Source organism: Gracilinanus agilis, chromosome 2, assembly GCF_016433145.1.
Source record: "Gracilinanus agilis isolate LMUSP501 chromosome 2, AgileGrace, whole genome shotgun sequence".
Lineage (NCBI taxonomy): Eukaryota > Metazoa > Chordata > Mammalia > Didelphimorphia > Didelphidae > Gracilinanus > Gracilinanus agilis.
Genome location: NC_058131.1, coordinates 421,244,509 through 421,258,422, shown reverse-complemented (window position 1 = coordinate 421,258,422; position 13,914 = coordinate 421,244,509). Strand labels below are relative to the sequence as shown.

Below are 13,914 nucleotides of genomic sequence, written 5' to 3'. Positions count from 1 at the left end.
TGTTCTGTCACTTCCCTTTAGTTTAACAGAACATTATTCTTACTTTTAACAACATTAGAAAAAGATGTAATCCGGTAGTCTGGTATTAGAAACATATAAATTCTAAAATAAGAGTAATAAATACATAGGAATCTACAAAGCCAACATTTTGGATAATATTGCGATAATTCCAATAATTTGGATAATATTAATTTTGCAGTGTTATATTTATGACAAAATTACAATGGAGGCTAAATACTTTCCAAAGTCAAGGTGAAATTATAACTGGTTAAGAAAATTTGTTTTGTCATCGTGAAAATACTTAAGTTTAAGAGATAGTTTCCAATAGACAAAAATTTCTCCAAAGATACTTCCAAAATAAATGTCTACTTTTTGTTACAGGCCGTCAACAAGCATTTAATAAGTATTTACTATGTACCAGGAACACAAAGAAGTGTCCATTGTAAAGGAGGATCAAAATGTAAATAACTAGACACATACAAAGAATATACAAAGGAGATAAAAAAGTAATGAGAAGATGCCACTAGTACCTGGGAGGATTGGGAAAAGCCTCTTATAAAAGATGAATTTTAGCTAAGTCTTGAAAGAAGCTATGGGAAAAACTAGGAATCAGAAGTGAAAGGGTATAGCCAGACATGGAATGGAGAGATGAAAGTGACTTGTTAGAGGAAATATAAGTAGGCCAGTATAGCTAAAACATAGAGTATACAGTGGTGAGTTACGTTTAAGAACACTTCCAAGTCACTTAACTCCCATTGCCTAAGCCCTTACTACTCTTTTGTCTTGGAACCAATATACAATATTGATTCTAAAATGGAAGGTAAGGGTTAAAAAAAAGTCTGGGAAGGTAAGAAGGGACTGAGTTGTAAAAAGCCTTAAATGCAAAACCGAGGACTTTATATTTGACTTAGAGCCACTGGAGCTCTCTAATCAGGCTACTTCCATGAGAAGGTAAGACCTACAAAAATCACCTTGAAGTTAAGTGGAAGATGAATTAAGAATAGAATCAAGGGACTTGAGGCAGGGAAACCAGTTAAAATGCTTAAAAACAAAACAAAACAAAACAAAACACCTTACCTTCAGTCTTGGAATCAATACTATGTATTGGTTCCAAGGCAGAAGAGTGGTAAGTACTGGGCAATAGGAGTTAAGTGACTTGACCAAGGTCACACAGCTAGGAAGTGTCTGAGGCCAGATCTGAACCTAGGACCTCCTATTTGTAGGTCTGGCTCTAAATTCACTGAGCCACCCAGCTGCCTCCAGAAGGCTATTGTAATAGTCCCAGTCAGAGATGATGATAGTAGGTGTGAGTATAGGGAAAAGGTCTAATGTTTTCTGAGTTTATGATACATATAATTTAAAGAAAACCAACTTCAAAGACTTATTTTATAAACCTAAGCTGCCAAGAAATAAACCAGTATTGAAATGTTCATTTTTTCTTTCTTTCTTTTTTTTTTTTTAAAGCCAAAGATCTGGACTTTAATCCCTCTAAAACCGAAAACAAATATAACAAGAAAAAAAGAAAACAAATATTATTGTAAAAGGTCTTATGAGATATTCACAATATTACAAATTTTAACTGAACAGTTAAGACTGGAAAATTAAGTCATACCAAGTCTCTTTTAAGGTAGTAGAAATTATGGAACCTATTTTAAAGTCATCTACATTGTATGTCACTTAATGATTATGTTAAAGTGATAAGGAAAGTATCTATTACTAAAAAAAAAAATTAAAAGATATAATTTAAAAATTAAGTTAGAATAATGGAGGGTGATAGCAATAAATTGAGCCTCAATCTAAAACGAAAAATCAAGACAATATGTTTCCCAACTCCCACAAAAAAGTTATCCTGTATAATTTTCCCTTTAAATGTATAGTATATAATCATATCAAGAACAGAGACATTTTGACAGTTCTTGGTTTTTAATTTAAACCAACTGGTCTGCCATAGAATAATTTCATAATCTAAGCTTTTAAAAATCAACTAAATCAGAATCTCACATAACTTCTTTTACTTTTGGCTTTGATCCTTTGTTATTATTTCAAATTTCATCTCTTATGCTAACCAATGGTCAAAGTATCATAATACTTCATCAGCAACATTATAAAAAAAAGTAGAATCATTAAGATACTAATTCATTCCTTCTCTTTCCCCTTCCCTACCAAAAAATGTGAAATTCAGAGTCAGGAAATATTGATTGGGGACAGTTAGGTGCTCAATGGACAGAAAGCCAGGCCTGGAGAGTCAGGAGAGCCTAGGTTCCAATCTGGCCCGAGACACTTTCTAACTGTGTGTCCCTTACCCTTGGTAGGTCACTAAATCCTATCTGTCTAGCCCTTACTGCTCTTCTGCTTTGGAAATGATACTTAGTATTAATTCTAAGACAGAAGGTAAGGATTAAAAAAAAAAATAAGCGAAATGTTGATTAGGACCTTGGTACAGAAGAAAAAATACTTATTAAAAAAAATCATTGCATGAATAGATTTTCTTGGGCTTATCATGTAGTAGGAACTACTGTAAAGCAAAACTGTATAGTTCTGGTTATTGTAAAAGTTCTTATGAGACAGTCACAGGATTATAAATTTTAATTGAACAGTTAAGACTGGAAAATAAAAATGTAAAATTTAAGTTAAAAGTAAAATCAACAATTTCATTTATACTTAAAAAAAAAGAATGGTATGATTTAGAAAATAGTTTTTATATTAACCCTTGCATATTTTCATAAATTCAGGTCAACTACTGCCAATGCTGTGATACACTTTCTCCATGCCACTTATGTACACTGGGCAGTCATCAAATTAATTTCTGTGTCTAGACATGTGGACACTAAAAGATACTGGCTATGCTGCAATTATACACAATGTTAGATCATAGGATTTTCAAAAAGGAAAGAATATCAGAGATTATCCTAACCAGTTGCCTCATTTTACAAATGAGGGAAAATAAGTCCACAGAGATTAAGTAATTTGCTCAAATCACATAAATTAATAAAAAGAATGAGTTGGAAAGGGTGGAGTAACAAAAATTTCATTGCAAGAAACTCAAAGGTAATTTAGACCAAAAAGAATCCATTTTATAATATCCAAAGTGGTCATTTCAATCAGACAACCTCCAGGGATAAGAAGTTCATAATCTCCTAAGGAATTACATTATAATTCTGAATAACTATAATTGTAAGGAAATTTTTCCCCTTATGTCAAGCTGAAATCTTACTCCTCTCTATAACTTTCATCCATTGCTCTTCTTTTTTTCCCTCTGGAGTTATGCTCACATTTAACTTCTTGTTCCCCAAGAGATTAGAAGATCTGTTAAGAGGCTATTGTCATGTAAAGAAATAAGGAGACCTTGTTCTAGGATGGTGGTCATAGAAAAGGAATAGAGGATAATATGAAAGTGATTACAGAGGTGATATTGATAGGTAATCGAGTGGATATCAGAGATCAACAAGAAAAGAATTGAAGATAACCTCAAACTTTCAGATGTGGAGAGATTGAGAGGAAAAGTGAAGTCCTTTAGTCCCAATATCCATAATTATTTTAAAAAAGGATTTACCTTAATTTTTGTTGATAAAACTTTTATTTTTATATTTTTCATTTAGAAATATATGCCACATCCTCCCTGAGAGACATCCCTTATAACAAAGAATAAAAAAGGGAAAAAAAGCTTAGCAAAACTAATTTATCGACCAACTTTGACATTATATGCAATGTTGGGAGAACATCCATAGTACTCTATCTCTGCAATGAAGACAGAGGTACATTTTCAATTCTTCTTCAAGGACAAACTTTGTTATAACTTTATAACACTCAGTTTTGATTGAAAATGATGTTGCTGTTCTTTCCATTTATGTTGTTTATATTATTGCAGTTATTATACATACTGTTTTTATGATTCTGCTTACTTGACTGCATTAGTTCAGTTTTGCCATGCTTCTCTATAGGAATATTCTATTAAGATTCATATACCACAATTTGCTTAGCTATTCTTCAATCAATGGGCATTGCTTTGTTACTATCCAAAATATAGTTACAAATATTTTTGTGTATTTGAGACTTCCATTCTTTACCTGGGGATATAAACCAACCCGTGTGTCAAAAAGTATGAATACTTTAGTCACTTCCTTAACATGATTCCAAACTGCTTACAAAATGAATGCACCAATTTAAAGCCCCAATCCTATTGGTGGGCCTATCTCTCCAAAAAGTGTATAACCACGGGCTACTCTCAACTTCTGTTATCTATACCCATTTATTTGTATAAGGTGAAACTGAAGTAATTTTGATTTGTATTTCAATTAATAATGATTTAGAGCCATCTTTCATGTGGCTAATATAGATTGAAATTATTTGTGGGAAATTGTTCATAAACTGTTCTTTTACCAACTTATTAATTAGGTAGCAATTGTGTGTGTGCACACGTGTGTCATGCATAAGTGTGTGTGAGAGAAAAAGATGTATACCTATATATCTTAGACATCAAACCTTATCAGAGATATTAGATGAAAACATTTCCCCCCCCTCAATTGGGATCCTTTCCCTTCTTGTCCTAGTTGCACTCATTTTGTTCGTGTAAAAGCATTACAACTTCGGGTAACAAAAATAATCTATTTTACCTTTTGCTATGAAACTATGGTTAAGAATTTTCTTCCTCTCCTTAACTTAACTCTTTATAGTCTGGTTTCCAACATCATCACTCACCTGAAACTGTTCCCTCTAAAGTTATGACTTCTTAAATTGACAAATATAAGGGCTTTTTCTTAATCTCTTTTCCTCTTAATTTCTACATAATCAATGTTGATCACTCTCTTCTCTCTAGGTTTCTTTAATCTGATTCTCCTGTATGCTAACCCCTTTTTAGCCTCCTTTATTGGATCTTTGTCTAGGGCATGCCTGTTACATCTAAGTGTCTCTTTGGGACCTGTCCTGAGCCCTCTTATCTTTCCCCTTTTTACTATTTCACTTGGTAATCTTATCGGTTCATTTAGATTAAATGATCATCTCTATGATGGTGATGATGACTCTCAAATCCTAAATCCTAACCTCTCCTTAACCTTGTCTTAAACCTCCAATTGTCTATTAATTATATCAAACTGGATATCCTGTTGATATTTTAACCTCAACACGTCCAAAACTGATTTGTCACCTTACCCTCAGATCAGATCCCCTTCCTAACTCCTCTATTACTGTTGAGGGCACAGGAACCACCATTCTCCCAATCACCCAAGTTGACAATCTAGGTGTCATCCTCAATCCCTCTCTTACCACCACACCTCTTACACCCAAATTAGTGCCAAGTACTATCAATTTTACTTTACCAAAATCTCTCAAAAACTAACTTTCCCTCTTCCCCTCTACCACTGTTACCATGCTGGTACAATTTGAATTACTGCAGTAATCTGCTGATTGGTATCCCTGCCACAAGTCTCTCCCTACTCCAATCCTTCCTCCACTCATTTGTCTAAGTGATCTTCCTAGAGTCTAAGTCTGTCCATGTCAAACCTCACTACTTAATAAATTCAAGTGGCTCCCTATTACTTCTAAGATCAAATATAAAATTTTGTTTGGCATTCAAATCTCTTTTCCACCTCCTGACCTTACCTTTCCAATCTTTTTAAATCTCACACCTTCCACAGATTCTGAGTTCTAATCTAGTAGCACTGACCTCCTTGCTATTACTCATACAAGACACTCCACATCCCCCAAATCTGGGTATTTTCACTGACTATCCCTCAAGCCTGGAATGCTCTCCCTTCCTTCTCTCTGCCCCTAGCTTCCTTCAATCTCAAATCCTACCTTCTGCAAGAAGTCTTTTCTGATCTCCCTTAATACTAATACCTTCTCTATAATGAATATCTACTATTTATCCTGTATATAACTTGTTTGTACATAGTTATTCTCATACTGTTGCTCCAATAGACTGTGAGTTCCTTAAGAAAAGGGAGTATATGCTGCCTTTCTTTAGACCTCTAACACCTGACACATAGTAGGTGCTTAATATGTTTATTGATTTTATGACCAACAGTTATGAAATCTTCTCTTCTTATTTTTTGTGCTGTAACCTTAAGTATTCTGGCATTCATTATGGTATATGGTATAAGGTGGAATTTGAAATCTAATTTAAGCCAACTGCTATCCAGTTTACATGGGCTTGAAGTCAGGTAGATCTGAGTTCAAATTTTATCTAAAGATGCTTACTAGCTATGTGACATTGGGCAAGTCTTTACTTAATTCTCTGTCATCCTCAGATTCCTCATCTGAAAAATTGGGAAAACTATAATAGCACCAACTTCAGAGTTGTGAGGATCAAATGAGATTACTGAAGTGCTTGGCAAACCCTAAAACACCATACAAATACTAGTATTATTATTATTAAATAATCACAAACAGGGAGGTATTTAAAGTAAATTTGTGATGCCATTTACACATACTTTCAAAGATCACAATGGATCAACAATTACATCTACCAATTATTTTATTATTCTGGAATATAATCTATTAGGGACTGGTAACTTGAATTTACTATCAAGATTGGTTAGGTGCTTTATTAATATCTCCATAGTTATTTTGGTTTTCAAGCTCCCATTAGTCATTTTTGTTAAGTTCTTTCTAATCCTTAAAAGTTTCCTTGGTAGATTTAAACAGAATAGTAAGAGCTGCGTATTTCTACCCAATCCCCATCACGTAGTACTTTCCTTAGTAGCAGTCCTATTCCTTCTTTGTTCCTCCTCTTTTTCTCTATATAGTTTAAACTAAAAGCCAACAAACTTTCTATGATTCTCAATATATCCGCTGGGCTGTGCTACTTTGTTTTATTTTTCTTTCTAAAATTTTTATCTATCATTTTTTAAATCACTTTCATTTCCAAATATATCCCTCTCTCCTCCAATCCCCTCCAACCCCCTGTAAAGTATCAATTGCTGTAAAGAATAAAAAAAGAAAAAAAATTAGCCCAACAAAGCTAACCAACCAAGTCTCACAGTAATTATGCAATGTCTCATATTCTCTCTTCCCCTCCTCCAAACCTTTGTAAAGAAGAGATCCATTTTCTTATTTCCTTTTAAGTTGAGCTTGGTCATTATATAGAGAGGCATAATAAGGCTATTCTTCCCTATTCGCTTTTGTTATCTGACCTTGCTTCCATTTACCATATATATCTCTAAATTCTTTCTGTTTACACACTGGTTTCTTCAAAATCATTCACCCTCCTTCCAAATCAGAGTTGTTTTTTTTTTTGTCGTCAGCAGAATTTTATTCAGGATAATTTTAAACCATGGGATTAAAAAGATGTCTTTTCTGTGAATCCTTTGAAATCCACATTCCCACTAAAGTGGAACACCCTTACAGTGTACATCAAGTTATGGTTAGCCTTCCTTTATTCTACAACAAATTCTAAGATATAATAGCCATGTTCTTCTGAGGTTATTAGTATAATTTTACTTCTGTAGTTCTTTCCTCCTATGGAGAATCTGGTCCAGAATGACAGTTTTCTTTGTTGATTCCTTCACTTTTTGTAGGATTTATTATTATCATTATAAATTAGTTACTCTACTTTTACAAGAAAGATTGTTTCAATAAATAAGTCCTTCTTTACCTCTATTTGTGTCTCCAAGTCAGGCTTGTGATGTGCTTCTATAACTCAACCATTTCTTCTGTCTTGGTGGTGCATATTGTTATCAGATATAAAGGCTGGTTTGTTTTAATCCTTCCATTAACCTTCACTCTAATGTCCTCCAGCATATTTCTCCTATTCAGTTTTCTGGATTTCCACATATGAATATTTCTTAATATATACAATCCAATCTTACACCCCCTTCCTTTTACCTCATTTGTTGCTTCCAAATAAGTAAGAATCTTCCAGAGCCTTACTGAAAGAGAAAAGTCCCACCCTACCAAATCTTTTGTTTTACCAACTAAAGTAAAATGTCCGTGGATTTTTGCTTTAGAATTCTGAGTTGTTTGCTGTTAAATAAACTTCTGCAGTTTTGTATAATCATCCGAAGCTATGAAACTTCCTGTGAATTTCTAAGGCTAAATTGGAGCTAGTTTCTATGGTGAAATACATAGCACTTTTCCCTCTCTCCCTTCCCAATTGGTTTAAAGTCTTAGATTCCAAGCAAAAAAAATTTATCAGCCTTTGTCTGATGATCTCCAAGCATAGCCAAGATGCCATTCTTTTAGTATTTTAATATATAGTCCCAAAATTCAAATCCTGTTTAAGATACAATTTCATCAATCAGATGTTTAGCTCCAAATATGCTTTTTCTTACATGTTTTCACTCAGTAGCAATGAAAACAGTTTGCCATCAGATTTTTCAGTTTCTTGCCAAAAACTTAATAACCCTTAGTAATGCTTTCTAGATTCCTTCTAGTATTATAATTTATGCCCATGTGTTTAACCAGAAGATTGTGCTTCTTCTTACTAAAGCAAGAATGCATCTTATCCATACCATAACATAATAAGGCAGCCAACCTTCCAGCAAAGTGTTTCTTTCTGTGGCCTTAGCCAGACTAATCGTGAAATAACTATTCTTAATTGAGGGAAAAAACCATCACTAACCGTTTCAGAAAAAAATCCTAGTTTTTGTTCTATCTTCAATGATTTAAAGTACACACATTTAAAAAAATTTTTTTTTGGTCAAGTACTGAAAACATCCATGTTCTGAAATACTTAATCAAGTATTATATCAAGAAATATATAATTGTTTGAAAAATCACAACTAGTTTTGTAACAATTTTACTATATCTCATACTATTTTTAAACTAATTTCTAATTTATTTTCTATTTGGGCATAATTCTATTTAAAATACAAATATGACCCAAGAAATTCAGGTTTACACAAAATATAAAGTTGTGAATGCCTCACAAAACGAATTACACTAAGACACCGCAAGTTATAAATTTTCTTAGTGACTTAAAATATGGATTGATATAAAAGCAACTTCAAAACAATTTTCTTTTTTTTCTTTTAAAAAACAAACCCTTATATTCTGTCTTAGAAGTAATACTATGTATTGGTTCCAAGGCAGAAGAGCAGTAAGGGTTGGGCAACGGGAATTAAGTGACTTGCCCAGAGTCACACAGCTGGGAAGTGTCTGAAGCCAGATTTTGAACCTAGGACCTCCCATCTCTAGGCCTGGCTCTCAATCCACTGAGCCATCTCGCTGCTCCCAGGAACATGTTTCTTACATAAAGGAAGATACATTTAAAAACTATAACAAATTTCCATTTCTGTGTATTTTCTCTCTAACCATTAAATTAGCAGAATTAACAGGATAAAGATTCTGTAAGTGACAAATTTGGCATATGACAAGTATTACTAATCCTATTTAAAATATTTAGCCATATATACAACTATAGCATTTAAATATTAAATCAACAAGTTTTTAATGTAACAACTAATAGTTTACTTTGTGCAAGAATTCCATAGACTTAGAGATAGGTCAAGCATTCTTATGTGGAATTCTACAAAAATCAATGCCATTAACAATTTCATATTGTAAGAAAATGTAATTATATAAGGGCCACTTTTCTTGGAAGAGACATTTCATTTTGAGGCATGCCTTTCCAGAATACATTTGGTTCAATAAGCATTTGAAAGAAAACAAAAGTACCTATGTTTGGATGGTTTAAAATCTTCATTATTCTTACTTCTCTGAAGAGCTAAAAAAAAAGAAAAAAAAAACAAAGAAAATGAAATACATAAAATTTACTAAACAGGCTATCCCATTGGTGCAGTAAAAATTCCATAGTCAGAAACAAATACATACACATTCCTTTACTAAAGAGGGGTTGCTTTGATTAATTTCAAATGTTTAATGTTTCTTGTCTATGACCAAGTTATGAAACACAATAGCATTAACATAGATTTTAGTTTGCTATTACAAAAAAGTTTAGGGTCATATAGGGAAAACCACATTAATGATTTCATCTTGATATTGAGATAACAGTGTTTAAATCTTCAAAATGAAAAGTTTCAGACCAAATTTGTTTTACATATTCAAATTATGACTATTTAAATGAGTAGGTATTTTTGTAGTCACAATGAGTTTTACCATAAGCATGTCAGGTCTCAAATCTCAAAATAAATCAAAGATTTTAAACAATCACTAGAATCGATAATAGAAAACAACAGTAATAGCAGATAGGGCTTCACAAAACAAGTCATGGATTCTTTTAAACTTCAAATTTGCCTGGTAACTTGAAATATGACTTGATATAGAACACCTTCGTAAGTTCATATCTTTGACAAAATAAGAGGCACATTTGTAAACTATAACAAGTCTATTTCCACATATCCTTTTCCTCTATTTTCTAAGGAGAGCTTTTTGGTTAGGTTGCAGGACACTTTTAAAAAAAAGCAAAACAAGACCCACTTTATATGTCAATATATATATATATTATGACCCAAAGCTAAATTCCTTCATATTTCTAGCTATGTCCAAAAGATTAGACTAATTATGGTACAGTTCACATAGCGAGAGAGAGAGAGAGAGAGAGAGAGAGAGAGAGAGAGAGCGCGTGAGCGAGCGCAAGCAAACCATACCATATGAGCAGGGAGCCATTCCAAAGCTTCCTAGACACTAGGGAGTTAAAATTTGATCTGAATACTTGGTTCTACAAATGAAATAGGAATTATTTAATAAGTTCCCTCCCAGTAAGTTAAACATATGGCTAGGTACCATGAAAAACTACTTTCCCAGTCCACCCTCCAATTCCCCACAGAAAAAATATCTAAGATATGGACCTTGCTCTCAAATACCTAATAATAAACTCAGAAAAACATTATAAACACATAAAAATTACTATTAAAAGAGTTGAATATGACAATAAGAGAAATAAAATACTATAAAACCAAAGGTCAAACATCAGTCATACCACTGCTTGTTGTACATTTCCAACTAGCTATCTTTAATAAGCAAACTCAACACATCCACTACTTCCCCCTTTACTATGATTTCTCCTTGTTCTTTTCCTCTTTAATGCATCTTCCACAAAGGTCTCAAAATAATCTTTCTAAATTAAATGTACCCTTATTTAATAATGATTTTGAAGTGGCCTATAATAGATTGTAAAATACTTCAGGAAACATCATGATAGAGCAATCTGTTATTATGCTTCCCTGATATAGGACAATGCAAATTAAATCTCATTATAATTTTCTTCCCACAATCTTTAAGGATCAAGAAAAGCAAGGTAGAGAATTTAATAGACCCAATTTTTTACATCTGCTACCCTGTTTAAACAATCTGCAATGGATAATAATGGAAAAATAATAGAAATTAGGAGTGGGGAAAAAGGCCTTACATTAAAATATTTGAATTCCCAAGCTATTACAGTGGTACTTTGATATCCACTTATATCTGAACTAAGAGTCCAGAGAAAAATGTAAGAATAGAAATATTCTTCATTAGAGGATTTGGATTATTCATAACTATGGGCTCATTCTGCACACTTTCCCTCAGCTGTTCAAAAAAGTAATTTAAGGTAAAAGTTTACTCATTCCACCTCCCAACAAAAAAACTAGAAAAAAGCAATTTAACTAAAGCACAAGTTTGATCACATCATTCCTCTGCTCAAAAGCCTTCAAAAGTTCTCTATTACTTTTTTTCAACCTTACCTTCTATTCTTGAAATTGATACAGAATATTGGTTCTAAGGCAGAAGAATGGTATGGGCTAGTAAACTTTAGTGACTTGATCAGGATCACACAACCAGAAGTGCCTGGGACCAATTTTGAACCCAGGTTTTCCTGTCTCTAGACCTGTCTCTCTTATCTCTTGAGTCATCTAGTGCCCCACCACCCCAATAATTTTAAGGATAAAAATTCAGTTTACCCTTCAGAATCTGGTTCCAGTTTATTTCACAGTATTCCCCCTTCATAAACTCTTGTGTTCTTACCAAACTTTATTATTTCAGTAGCTGTTCTAGAGTTTAGCATTTAAGATCCTTTGTGCCTTTGTCTAAGTGGTTTCTGCAGGCCTAGAATGCATTCCCTTTCTCAACTCCATTCCCTTACAAGTGAATCCCTACCTTCTTCTAAAGCTCAGCTCAAGGCCCACCTCTCACTATAAGCCTTTCCACTTCCCTCTAGATCAGTGATTCACAAAGTGGGCGCCACCGCCCCCTGGTGGGTGCTGCAGCGATCCAGGGGAGGCAGGGATGGCCACAGGTGCATTTATCTTTCCTATTAATTGCTATTAAAATTTTTTAAAAATTAATTTCCAAGAGGCTAAGTAATATTTTTTCTCAAAGGGGGGGGGGGTGTTAGGCCAAAAAAGTTTGGGATCCACTGCTCTAGATCTAGGGTTTTTAATCATTTCTTTTTTTATGGATCCCTCTGGGAAAGCCTATGAACCCCTTCTCAGAATAATATTTTTAAATGAGTAATATAAGATTTCAAAGGAACTCCTCCTATATTGAAGTTATCAAAACATTGCTTCAAAAATAAATTCATAGGTCCAAGACAGATTAAAAACCCTTTTAATTTGTTGGTGTTCTCTCCCTCATGAAATAACCAAATATTACCTGTTCACAGTGTAAGTTCCGGAGGGTGGGATTATTTTTCTTGTCTCTGCATCTCTAGCATTTAGAACTATATCTCACACAGAGACAGTCTTAAATAAATGTTTACTGATAAAATAGACGGACTGAAGAACTAAACAGAGCACAGAAAAGTTACAAAGGGCTGGGTTCTGGTCAGAAGTGGCCCTTCTATGATTTCTTAGTAAACAAGTTGTGGGTTTGGAAAGGATTGCAGATAAGCGATAACCTGAGAGTATGGTGATGTACATGTCATTAAGAAGCTCTTGTTACTATTATTAAGAATGACTGCCAGGCTGTCTCATTTTCCTGATCTATCAAAACTAAAAATGATGGGGGGGGAGGGGGGGAGAGAAGACATAGCCTTAAAAATTGTGCATGGAGAAACCTGAAGATAAAGACTATGGGGCTAATTTTGCAAAGCTTAAGAACCTGTTTGAGTTTTTGAAAAATAATAAAACCAACAAAACTGTAATAACCAAACTCCTGAAGAAACAAGAAAACACGTGTTCCCTCCCCCCCCCCCCACTTTCTTTGTAGAAATCAAGGCTAACCATGGAGCGCTTTATACATTGACAAGACTCTGATTGGTAAGAATTAGTTTACACTAAACTGGTCTTTCCTACCTCTGTCTCTTGGTTTTATTCTTTGTAATAAGAAAATGATTCACTGGGTAGAGGAAGGGAAAGGACACGTTCAGAAAAGGTATTATCAAATCAATTTTTTTAAACCCTTACCTTCTGTCTTAGTATCAATTCTTGAATAGAAGAATAACAGTTATTTATTGCCCAACCTCAAAAAGCCTCTCTCCCACTCCTTTCACATTAGTATTTTACTGGTATAACAGTAAATTTGTGGGTTGAATTATTAATGTTTTACTATATTAGCCTTCCGATCCCAAAACTCTGAATATTCTATTTTCTTAGCTCATCTTTTATGTCTATGAAAACTGTTTTGTTATAGAAATTTCATGTCTACTGTTAGGTTAATTAAATTATCAAATCAGCTCAATAATGAGTACTTATATTAATTTTTACAGTTTGGGGAGCAAATTTTCATATATTTTTCTCTAAATTTTCAGTATGTTGACATGCAATTCAAAATAGTTTCTGATTTTTAAAAATATTCTCTTCTGGAAAATAACAGAAGCTGGAAAAGATGTGGAAAAAAAGGTAATATACTATTACTGGAATTGAGAAAACTGGTCTAATAATTCAGTAGAACTGCTTGGAACTATGGCTATAAAACTGCATATTCTTTGATCCAGCAATACCACTAGTAGGCCTGTACCTCAAGAGATCAAAGAAAAAAGATAAAGGATTTATCTACAAGTACAAAAATATTTAAGGCAACTCTTTTTGTGGTGGAAAAGAA

The 13,914-nt window shown here is 33.4% G+C and overlaps 1 protein-coding gene across 1 annotated transcript in view; it reads right to left on the bottom strand.

Annotated features, from left to right (window-relative positions):
• The window catches only part of MARK3 (microtubule affinity regulating kinase 3), a 132,189-nt gene that overhangs the window by 74,486 nt on the left and 43,789 nt on the right, over positions 1-13,914 (bottom strand). Inside the window, exon 4 of the mRNA XM_044664630.1 lies at positions 9,613-9,661. Within this exon, the coding sequence (XP_044520565.1) occupies positions 9,613-9,661 (49 nt within the window). The remainder of the gene's footprint in view (positions 1-9,612; positions 9,662-13,914) is intronic.